This window comes from Thamnophis elegans, chromosome 2, assembly GCF_009769535.1.
Source record: "Thamnophis elegans isolate rThaEle1 chromosome 2, rThaEle1.pri, whole genome shotgun sequence".
Taxonomy (NCBI): Eukaryota; Metazoa; Chordata; class Lepidosauria; order Squamata; family Colubridae; genus Thamnophis; species Thamnophis elegans.
In genome coordinates this window covers 126980588-126992847 of record NC_045542.1, presented here as the reverse complement: position 1 = coordinate 126992847, position 12260 = coordinate 126980588, and the positions used below count along the sequence as shown (strand labels likewise).

The 12260-nt window shown below is 37.2% G+C and overlaps 1 protein-coding gene across 1 annotated transcript in view; it reads left to right on the top strand.

The window, feature by feature from the left end:
- Positions 1-1020: 1020 nt before the first annotated feature.
- Positions 1021-12260, top strand: part of LOC116503823 (contactin-4-like) — a 222280-nt gene continuing 211040 nt past the window's right edge. Inside the window, exon 1 of the mRNA XM_032210467.1 lies at positions 1021-1177. Within this exon, the coding sequence (XP_032066358.1) occupies positions 1036-1177 (142 nt within the window). The 5' untranslated portion in view covers positions 1021-1035. The remainder of the gene's footprint in view (positions 1178-12260) is intronic.

The following is a 12260-nucleotide window of genomic DNA, read 5'->3' as shown; positions in this document are numbered from 1 at the left end:
AGACTTCCCCAACCAATTGAGGAATTTTACAGTTGACCGGAATCAAGTTTCCAGTTGATAGGAAAAGTTTGCTCATTTCTGTTATAGTAATCAAGAGAGATTCTATTACTTTAGTGGCTCCTGCTGGTAGGAGTAGATACCAGGATTAATTGAGAGTACTTCATCAGCAATTTTTTTTCTTTCCTTGTTTACGTGTCTTATATGCAAAATTTTGATCCTATATAGTGTTTTATTATGTTGCTGAAGCAATGTTCTAATGACACATTTTTAGGAGAATCTAAAGTGTTTAGGACAGCATTTCGCTGTAGTGGTTAAGACAGCAGGATAGAAACCAGGAGACTATGAGTTTAAGTCCTGCTTCAAGAATAAAGGTTAGCTTTGTGACTTTGGGCCTGTCAGCCCATAATACCAGGCTCAGACAATCAGGCAGTTCCTGTTGCAACCAATGGATCAACACTCAGGAGATCCCAAAAAAAGTTGATCCTGCACTTCTGGGAAAATGTTAACCTGTTTTCTCGAAAATAAGACCTCACTGGATAATAAGCCCAATCGGGCTTTTGAGTACATGGGCTAAAATAAGCGCTCCCCAAAATATTGCAACACAACAGCAGCTGTGAAGTGACCATGCTCGCCGACTCCTGCACCTCAAAAATAATAAGACCTCCCTGAAAATAAGGCCAAGGACTTATTTTGGGGGTCAAAAGAAAATAAGACCCTTTCTTATTTTCCGGGAAACACAGTAGGAAGAGAAAAAAAGTGTTTTATTCTTTTGCTGAAGTCATGTTCTAATGAGAGGACGTTAGACATTAATGTGAAAGGAACAATCTAGATTTAAATAAAACAAATAAGTGTAAGTGACATTATCTGTGAGGTAGTAGATATAAATAATTTATTTCTTAATATGTGCTTTTGTGCTAAGATATTTAGTTCTAGAATGGTACAACAGTGGTGTAAAATAGTTAAGGGAGCAAAATTAAACTACCACCTCTTTTGTAATATAGGTGGAAGTTAAATGGAACCATTGTTGACATTGGTATGGATTACCGCTACAGTGTGGTTGAAGGAAGCTTGTTGATCAATAATCCCAATAAAACTCAAGATGCTGGAGCATACCAGTGCATAGCAACAAATTCATTCGGAACAATTGTTAGCCGAGAAGCGAAACTGCAATTTGCTTGTAAGTAGAAATTATATAATATGTCATATACTGCTTTATTATAGCATAATATTGAGAAAAGCGATAACATTAGCTATGTTAGAATATTATTTGTTATTCTATTTAGAATGTGTCCTGATATGGAGAATAAATTCTTAAATTGGTTTGGAATTATATTTTGATAGGTCTTGTTTTGGCTAAAAGAGTAGTAAATGTTGGTAATTTTTTTAGTTGGGTAGAAAAGAAAAAATATCTATCACTATAGATCTGATAAGGTTGTAACTGTTTAACATCTTCTTAAACTTCCTAAGAATTCAAATGTATATGAGAGCTTGCTCGCTCTCTCTCTTTCTCTCACCCCCCCCTCAATTTACACAATACTTCATAAAATTACCAACAATTCAGTGATAATAATTTTGGCCTTTAGTAGGTCACTTAAAGGTTAACTCTTTCAAATGTCTTCTCTGCTATCCCAAGGTGAAATATATTATAGGAATAGGTGTAATCAACTTATAGGGGAAATGGGATACATAAGTATTTAATAAAGAAAGAAAAAATAGAAAAGTATTAAACTATAAATACAGTGTTGATTTTCAATGTGGAAAATAAGAATCAAAAAAGACTGCTTTTTTAAAAAAAATGCTGAATCAAGCTTAGAGGTACGGAACTGAATAGTATGTTCAGGAGATATGTCCAATAAATAGAACAATACAGATAGTGTAATGAAATGTCTTGTTTTATACTTCAAAGGGACAAATTAATGAATGCTATTTCTGTTAAGTAGAACGTTGGATAGGTTCTGATTCAGAATGTTGTAGAGATTCATTATATCACATTAAGCTGCAATAGATTTGTTAGTTACAAATTATATGAACACAATTGCATCTTCTTATACCATTTACAATTCAGTGTTGTGTTAACCTAGCCATTTAGTAATTTAAAAAGAATAAATATTTGAGGCACCATTTTCATAGTGTTTACATGGTCTGATCATGAATTCAAGGAGCTTGCTAGAGGAGGAGGAGGAGCAGGAGGAGGAGGAAGAAGAGGAGGAGGAGGAGGACGAGGAGGAGGAGGACCTAAAATGTCCTTGGACTTTAGAAAACAAACAGGCACTTGCCCCATAACATCCCAGGTGTAGTATGTGTTGATAAGAAAGGCAAAAAGTATAGTGTATAGTGGACTTTACAGTATTTGGAGGTATCAGAATAGAAGAGGAAAACCTGGAGAAAAATCACAAAATGCAAACACCTGCAAATAAAAGTAGAACTATAGAGGCAAAAACAGGCAAAATTAGTACCAATAGTAATAGGTGCCTTGGGTGCAATCCAAAAATTTCTGGAATATCACCTGAACACCATTGGCATTGACAAAATCACCATTAGTCAATTTGCAAACGGAAGCTTTATACAGCAGATCAGCTTGCATCCTGCTACAAAACCAATGTGCAACATCAAACAACAACTTCTGCCTATACCTGGCCCTCAGGATAGATTTGCTAAGTGGATAAAAATGCCAACTCCAGTCTAAACATCTGGCTAACTGTGTGACCAACCATAATAATACTTCTTTGTATAATATTTTTAAGACATAAAAATCACACAATTTAATATTTTTTTCTATATTTTATTGAAGAAACAGTTAAAAACCATCCCACCAGATGCTCAGAAGGTCTAAGGATCTTTTTTCATTTTGATGACGAAAATATTTTAACCAATTTTACACAATTGTTTCACTGCTGGTAAATGTTTGGAGACGTTATACTCCCTGTGCTTATATATTCCTATGCTGGAATAGTTGTCTATAATCATGTGATATGGTTAGGTTTTTTTTGTTTGTTTGTTTAATTGATTGATTGATTATGTGCCATCAGGTCAGTGTTGAATTTTAGTGACAACATAGATTGATTTTCTCCATGATGATCTTGTTTTAGCCTGACTCTTCTGGTCTTCTAATAGTGCACCCAACACCCCTCTAACTATGTTTGTCAAAGTGATTTGAAGCAATTCTCATACTATGAATCATATTAACTTAATAATTAAAAATGGCATTTCATTTTTAAACAATTTCCTTAGCTATTTATTGAAACAAATAAACATAGTTAAACAGCTCCATGTTGGGATCCTGTTTTTTTTTTCTCTAGAAAAATGAAGAAGTAATCTAAAATAGTAGCAAAATCTGAGGAGGAAGATGTGAGAAGATCATCAGTATCTTCTGATTGTGTGTACATTTTGTGATCTTTGCATCCTTTCATTTTTCTTGGCTTTACTCCCAGAGGAAGGAAGGAAGGAAGGAAGGAAGGAAGGAAGGAAGGAAGGAAGGAAGGAAGGAAGGAAGGAAGGAAGGAAGGAAGGAAGGAAGGAAGGAAGGAAGGAAGACAGGCAGAATTGGGATATGCAAAGTCCTTGGGTCTAGTAATCTATTCTCCCTTCAGGGTAACAGAAAATAAAAGTTATTATGGCACCATCACCTTTGGAGCTTCAGGTTCATCTGACAGATTTACAAAAGGACACATCTTTTTCGGCTTACCCACATTCTATGAAATTAAATGAGACTGAAGGATCTGGTAATGCTTAGCCTTGAGAAAAGATGATTCAGATAGCACTTTTTAAATACCTAAGAGGATGTCATACAGAAAAGGTCAAGACCATTTCAGTTTTGTTTCAGAGCCCAGGTAATGGAATAATGTATTTAAACTGAAGGAGAATGGTTTGTGATTGGACTTTAGGATTTTTTTCCTAGCAGTATGAGCATTCAACAGTGGAACCAGTTACCATCAACTGGTGTGTGCCTTTTATTGTCTGTGTTGAAGTTGACACTAGACAACTGTCTATCTGAGATGCTTTAATCAGGGTTAGGATTCACTGGGCAAGATTCCCATCTATCACTGTGATTCTCACTCTGCTGAAAGCTATAGGGCAATGATGGCTAACCTTTTTATACTTGCATGCCAAAGCACATGTGCATGCATGACAGCATGCATGGGCATGCCCACACCCATAATGCAATGCCCTTCACGCTCCCCCCACCCCTTGCACATGCACGTGACCATCCTGTGCATATGTGCAACCCCCTTGCACCCCCATCTTCTGTGCATACACATGTGACCCCTGTGCATGCATTCAACCCATACATACACTCGCCCCACCCCATGTGCATGCACATGACCCCCCCCATGCCCCTTTGGGCCTAGCAGACCTCCCTGAAGCCTTCTGGCACCAAAAATGGGGCACCGGGGAGTGCTTACCCCCGCACTCCTCCCACGCATGCACACACGTCTCCCACATGTGTGGCAGAGACCTGAACAGCTGGCCCGCAGGAGGCATGTGCACACATGCACGTTGGAGCTGAGCTGGGTGATGGCTCGCCTGTCCGCAGAGAGGACTCCCATGTGCCCCCTGTCATAGTTTCGCTATCACAGATATAGGAATATAAGCCTAAAGTTCTGGGTAGTTGTGGAAAATTCATAGAGTTGCAGATTTCCCTTGAGACATGGCCGATTTATTACATGGTTTCTGAATGATTTACTTTAATTCATCCTTGGTATAAATACATTTATGGGGAAGATAACCTTATAGTATTAATACTGCAGCTTCAAGGCTGGCACTTTCCCACTGGTGAGGAAATCTATTTTGTTCACTTTCTTCCTTGCTTGATGATGTCAGGCTGCAATGGTGCCTCACTATTTAGCTAGGCTTTATAGAACAGCCTTATGACAGAAATCAGAGAGTTGGAAGCTAACCTTGTTTTAATTTGTGGCACAGCACACTGAAGTTTCTCTTATTCTTAATTAGCTGTGATACTGTTTTAGTCCAAGAGCTCTGATATCTGACTAAATAGCTACTGCCTAATTTTATTTTAAGTAAGAAGATTGTCTTTTATAAGCAACAATATTTTAGTTTACTAGTAATGAAGTAGCAAGTGAAGACTCTTATGATCAACAAAACATTTAACCAAAGTAACCAATTATTTACATCTTGATTTAAAATAGTATGAGGGAGATAAATAACTCTTTTGAAGTTTGCTCTGTTCCTTCGTCCAAAAAGAAGCAAACACAACATAACATTTTATGTTATTTAATGGAAAAGCTAACAAGAGAAATGTCTGAAGCATTCTTTCTGGACTGCATGTATTTCATACATTTTGGTTTTAAAAAGCAAAGGTAGACATAAGTTCTCATAATGTATCCTTTCCCTACTGAGTGACAAGTATAACCAACATTACTAAAAGGAAATCCGCTGTAAATGATGTTTGTAGAAGGCACTGGAAGTCGAAGCTGACTTCTAAAGATAAAGTTCTTCCTTGCAGAACTGCAGTTTTACAGGCTTAGCATTGAGAAAACCCAAACCCTTACCATATAGGCATCCAGTACAAATTGTATAATGGAAAAATAATGAAATTTGTGTCACAATGCAAAAGTCAGCCTTTAATACTGCATCCCGTTGCTAGGTACAATTACAAAAATCATGGATTTTCTGTTGGGATATCATGCTTTTATGTTTTGTTATTTGCCAACTTTCGATACCTATGATTTCCTACTGTTAGCTTGAAATAGGACACTATGACTTCCTATGGTTAGCTTGAAATAACATTGGCAGCGTTGTTTATCTTTAATAACTGTCTATGGATTTTTATTTCTATTTTTACAAAAATACTGAATTCTTTTACTGTTACTCAGGATGATCTTCACTGGCTGTTGTTAATCAACCATGACCTACTGAAACAGTCAGGCATTGTTTCCACCATGCGTTAGTTTATCCATGAAGTTTGAAAAGTAAGAGTTCACTTTGGCTTAGAATCAGTGCTTTTTGTTATTTTGCCCTCCTAAGACTAAATAGTTCAATTTTGAAGCCAGGGCTTTCATTTGGCATATTGACATTGCACCTTTTAAACGGCTGCTGTCCCACCAGCATGACGGCTGGCGTCAAACCAGCTGAAGAAAATTCTATTTTGATTGAAATGCTTTGGCAGCAACTTGTCAAGTGTTCAATCCAGATTGTTTGCTGCTGTGGTTCTCCAATGCTAGGAAATGTGACACTCTGAAGCATCTGTTTAAGTTTGCAAAGAAGTCAAAATAGCTCAGCAATTTATTCCCAAAATATGTTCAGGTTACAAACTAATGTTAGTGCGAATGCTAATTTGCTGCCTCCAAATTCTTGCCATGTCCTTACAGATATCTGTTAACAGATTATTATTTTTTTCCATTGCTGCTTGACATGATAGTTGCCCTTTAAAATGGAATCAAATGTTATAGTGCATTTTTCCTTTCCTCCTCTTCCTCTTCTACTTCTACTTCTTCTACTCCTCCTCCTTCTTTTTGGAGTTTTGTATTTTAATTTTGAATTAAAAATGATAGTAAAAAAAAATGTTATATGCAAAAAGTTAACTATGGTCCCCTATTGAGACATTAATCTGAAAGTAAAAAGGTTCAGTATTATTTGCTGTGCTAAAAATTCTAATCAGAAGTACATGGAAAAAAGAAGTCATATCTAACTTCATTGTTGTGGTTGTTTTTTTTATTTTTTACTGAGAATCCAAAATATAAAAGTATTGTTTTTACTTGGGTAAACTACTGTATTTCAGAAATAAATCCTAGATAAGTTCTTCATACAAATGGGCTGTTTAAAACCCAGGCTACCACCAAGTCAAAATGGACTGGACATAATTTGTTTTGAATTTAGGTACTGTCCACTTTACATACTAAGATGATTGCTGGAACTATATATTATGAACAGAAAACTGAGTAGCAAATTTGATCGTGTAAAGAACTATGCAATTTTGATTTGCCTCTTTTCTTTGCATCATTGTCTGCATTATTATAGACCAGAGTTCCTGATATGCATACTAACAATTGTACATATTTGTCTCAGCCTGAAAAACATACTGCCTGACAACGCATTTTACCATACTGTAACTACTTAAAACTTCATAGTGATGCTGGACTCAGTTAAGTTCATGGTAAAGCATTGTTGTTCCAAAGATGCCTTTTCAAAACTTTGTTTTTACTTCAAGATGTTTTGCTTCTCATCCAAGAAGCTTCTTCAGTTCTTCATTTCTTCAAAACAAAGTCCAGTTACCTTTTGAAAAGGCAACTTTGGAACAACCATGACCTGGATGACTGAGAATCTCTACAGACATAAAGTGTCGTTAGTATAGTTGAAGCAAGATTTATGCTAATTTAAGGTTTTAGCTGACTCTTTGAACTGGCATACAACTGTTTTCTTTGGTTTGCCCTTTTATCTGTTGTGAGAGTGAATACTCCATGTTGGTATGGCAGCACACTTTCTCTATAGCTCTATAATTGTGGACCTTATTGTAGAGGGATCGTTCATCAGCTGGTAGTGTTTGTTTAGCAACATATGAGGTTAGAAATAGACTGTTTGTACTTGTCTGCCTGCATTTTTTTTTTGGAAAGATTTCAGAAGTGGTTTGCATTGCTTCCTTCCTCTGGCTGTGACTGGATCGAAGTCACTGAGCTAACTTTGCACCTAAAAGGGGACTAAAATTCAGTTTTCTGGGTTTTAGTCTAGTATATTTAAAGTTTGATATTTTTTTATTACAAAACGAAGTTGTTGCTTTAAATTTATTGGCAGACTTTCCTGAATATCTTAATATATTATATTAAGAAAACTATAAGTAATACAGAGACACACATACAAAGTTTCTGGAATATTTTAATATATTATATTAAGAAAAGTATAATAATACACACACATAGACCTAAATATTAAGAAACTTGAGTTACACTTGGAACGGAATGTCTAGGAAGAACAAAATGCTGACACAAATGATAATTTAGTACTCTCAATAAAAAGATAATTGGAGAAAAAATGATTTCCTTGGATGACACATTCTTAGTTTAAAAAACAGGGACACCCATGCAGAGAAGAAAATGAAGAGCCAACAATGCACTTTGCTTTAAACGATAAGATAGTTCATCCATACATAATGGGGAAAAATTCCTGATTCAAAGACAAAGTATCACAAACTCAGTAGGACTACTGAAATGCTAGTATTGATTCATCTAATGATTTCTTTGAAAATTTTTTTACTATTGTGGATGATTGACATTGGCTTCTTTATTTTATCTGATGAATGTTGTCGGTGCAAAGTTTTGTTCACCACTGTTTATTGAGCTGTCATTGTTTGAGAGACTTGATTGAAAAAGCTACTGAACTTTGTGAAGTACTGTTCTCTGGAACTAGCATATTTCAAAAGCTAATAACTGATCCAGGAACATTTTGCAGATTACAAATGCAGTTGATAAGCAAAGGGTTCACCAAAACAGTTTTTATAGGAAACAAAACCCCCACATTGTTATGTTGCCTGGAGAGTTGGAGAAATAGATAATTTGTTGCAAACTGACGGGGTTTGCCATGAAGAGCTAAGAAATTAACTCAGATGTTAGAAATGTAGGCACCCAATGTAGTAAATGGAACAAATTAGAAATGGAGGTAACAAGATTATTGCAAATATAAGGAAATAATAGGGCTCAATAGATTGTGAAGAAGATAGTGCAAGAATTGTGGAGCCCTAGGTATTTTCTAAGCTTGGTTGTTTGCTTGTGGATGTTTCATAATCCAACTAGCTAACATCATCAGTATGCTTGACGTTTGGTAACATCTGCAAGCAAATAACCAAGATGAAAGAACAAGGGATTCAAGACTTCAATCCTGAGCTACAGAAATACTCTTATATTGAGAGAGTGAGAAGCCTAAAAAAAGAATCAAGGACCTCCAGAAGAGAAAGGAAAGAAGGTGGCTTTCAGTAGTTAAAAGAGAATTCCCAATTGGAGAATTTGGGAAAGAATATGAAAACTATGGCGCTGTGGAAACAAGGTATCTCCAGGGGACATCCATAAATATATAGGTAGAAAGGGAGGGGGGGGACCAGAAATTGGTGTAGAAGCAATAGACTGCCAAAGGAGCAAGAAAAAGAAGTGGATAGACTAGAAGAAGAAGTTGAAGTTTCAAGCTAAGAGAGAAATAGAAAGCTCATCCTTTATTCTTCTGATGTTGGGGGCAACATCAGAAGAATAAGAGAGATAATACGTAAGAAAAGCTAAATGTTAAGTACAGTATAGGTGGTACCTTGCTCAATAGTAGTAACTGTGAGAGGGATCTTGGAATCCTAGCAGACAACCATTTAAATATGACCCAGCAGTGTGCAGTCACCGCCAAAAAAGCCAACACAGTTCTAGGCTGCATAGAGGGATAGAATCAAGATCATGTGAAGTGTTAATACCACTTTATAATGCCTTGGTAAGGCCACACTTGGAATATTGCATTCAGTTCTGGTCGCTATGATGTAAAAAAGTTGTGGAGACTCTAGAAAGAGTGCAGAGAAGAGCAACAAAGATGATTAGGGGATTGGGGGCTAAAACATATGAGGAATGGTTGTAGGAACTGGGTATGTCTAGTTTAATAAAAAGAAGGACTAGGGGGAGACATGATAGCAGTGTTCCAATATCTCAGGAGTTGCCACAAAGAAGAGGGAGTCAAACTATTCTCCAAAACACCTGAGGGCAGAACAAGAAGCAACGGGTGGAAACTAATCAAGGAGAGAAGCAACTTAGAACTGAGGAGAAATTTCCTGACAGTTAGAACAATGAATTAACAGCTTGCCTCCAGAAGTTGTGAATGCCCCAACACTGGAAGTCTTTAAGAAGATGTTGGATAGCCATTTGTCTGAAATGGTATAGGGTTTCCTGCCTAGGCGGAGGGTTGGGCTAGAAGACCTCCAAGGTCCCTTCCAACTCTGCTATTGTATTGGATTGGATTAGGACTTTAAAGAAAGAGAGTGACTACTGTTGAGTCAGATATAAAAAGCAAAACTTTGCCAGTATAAAGCATGGAAGTTTCACTGATAAAAGGAGCCAGGATGTGTTGGCTAAAAATAGATAGTAGAGCAGATGGGATTTTAATGGCTCACAAAGGATCAGGCGGAAGATAGATGGGAGAACCTGGTCCATGACATTGCAAGGCCAAAGAAAGGGAAAGAGTTGAATTACTTTTTTGAAGTACGCCTATGTGTGTATGTGTTGTGTGTTGTGAGTGAGTGAGTGGAGAGGAAACTGATTTGTTAACAAGCCTCTCTAGGCACTAAAATTCATTCCACATTCCACTTGAGTTCGGTTCTACAGTTGTGCTGTTTTAATTCTGTCTGAGCAGTTGTATGATTATTGAGTCTGTGTGCAATAAAGTCTTATACTTTTCTTATTAAATTCAGGGAGGAGAGAATCTCCCAGGTAGAGTTCTCTCTTGGTGAAAAGTTTGGCAACATGGTTGTTTGAAATGATTTGAATAGAAGCCTTGGGAAGTTCAGCTTCTTAGCCACTGAGCCACCGCATCCCTTTTTATGCACCCTATATTGAAGAAACTGGTTCTCTAGAATTTCTTCAATATAGTTTCTTCAATATAGGGTGAAGTACTGCATAAAAAGGGATGCGGTGGCTCAGTGGCTAAGAAGCTGAGCTTGTCAGTCAGAAAGGTCGGCAGTTCAGCAGTTCGAATCTCTAGCACGGTGTAATGGAATGAGCTCCCATTACTTGTCCTAGCTTCTTCCAACCTAGCAGTTCGAAGGCATGTAAAAATGCAAGTAGAAAAATAGGCACCACTTTGGTGGGAAGGCAACAGCGTTCCAAGCGCCTTTGCCATCTAGTCATGCTGGCCACCTGACCACAGAGATGTCTTTGAACAGCACTGGCTCTTTGGCTTTGAAATGGCAATGAGCATCGCCCCCTAGAGTCGAGAATGACTAGCACATATGTGCATGTAGTAAAGTAGATAACTATACCATAAATAAGACAAATGCATTACAGATATGATCCAGCATCTATCTGCCTACCTGCCTGCCTGTAACTCAATGTGGTGAATTAAGTGCCGAGGTGGTGCAGTGGTTAAATGCAGCACTGCAGGCTACTTCAGCTGACTGCAGTTCTGCAGTTCAGCTGTTCAAATCTCACTGGCTCAGGGTTGACTCAGCCTTCCATCCTTCCGAGGTGGGTAAAATGAGGACCCGTATTGTTGTTGGGGGCAATATGCTGACTCTGTAAACCACTTAGAGAGGGCTGAAAGCCCTATGAAGCGGTATATAAGTCTAACTGCTATTGCTAAGTATAATTGCTCCTTCCTCTTCCTATTTTCTTCATAACAACAACCCTGTGAGGTGAGCTGAGAGAGTATGTGACTGGTTCAAAGTCATGCAGGCAGGACTTTCATGCCTAATGCAGGATTAGAACTCACAATCTTCTGTTTTTTTTTATCCTGGAGCCTTAAGTGCCAGCCCAAACTTAACAACTTATTTAATTCTTAATTCTGATAGCCAGTCCTGACAATACATTTCTGTTTCACAGCAACAACAACAATAAATAGTTACAAACTCAAGTTTCCATTTATCTGAAAAGGAAGGTCATCCTTGCAAATCAGGTTTAGCTAATTACTGCTGTTATAATTACTCATTTCCTTTTTCATTAGTTAATACAGACAGTTATTTCGGATAAGAAAAAAAATGGTTAAGTGCTTTTCTCCAGGATAATGTTCTTTTCAAATAAAACCGTGCTCAGTTAATATTAAACTCAAAAGAATAATGTGTGGAAGCAGTATTGTGCAGTAAATAAGGGCACAAGTCAAATAATAACTTTTGTGAATAGAAGGCATTTATGAACTGGTGTTTTTTTTCAAAGAGGTTGATTTATGGCATGATACATGTTTCATTGCTTGTGCCAGTAACCTCATTCTGCATCTCAATGGCCAGATATACTGAGCAGTTTGACCTTTTGTGACCTACCAGCATTTGTCACTTGCCCAATTTCTATTTATCAACTATATTTATGAATTATCCATTGGTCTCCATAGTACCTCAAAAATCATTTCTGTAAGCCACGAGCTATGGCATCATTATGAATGCTGAGTAAAGGGCAGCTTGCGTCTAAATTCCCACATACACATGATAATTAAAAGGCTATGATTCTTCTTCTTCCTTCTTTAGGGAGTATAATAAAATGTGACATCTCTGTGTAGCAGCTAAAATACACACACACACACACACACACAGATATAGATATATATAATATACTTTATCAGCACAAATGAAACACACACAC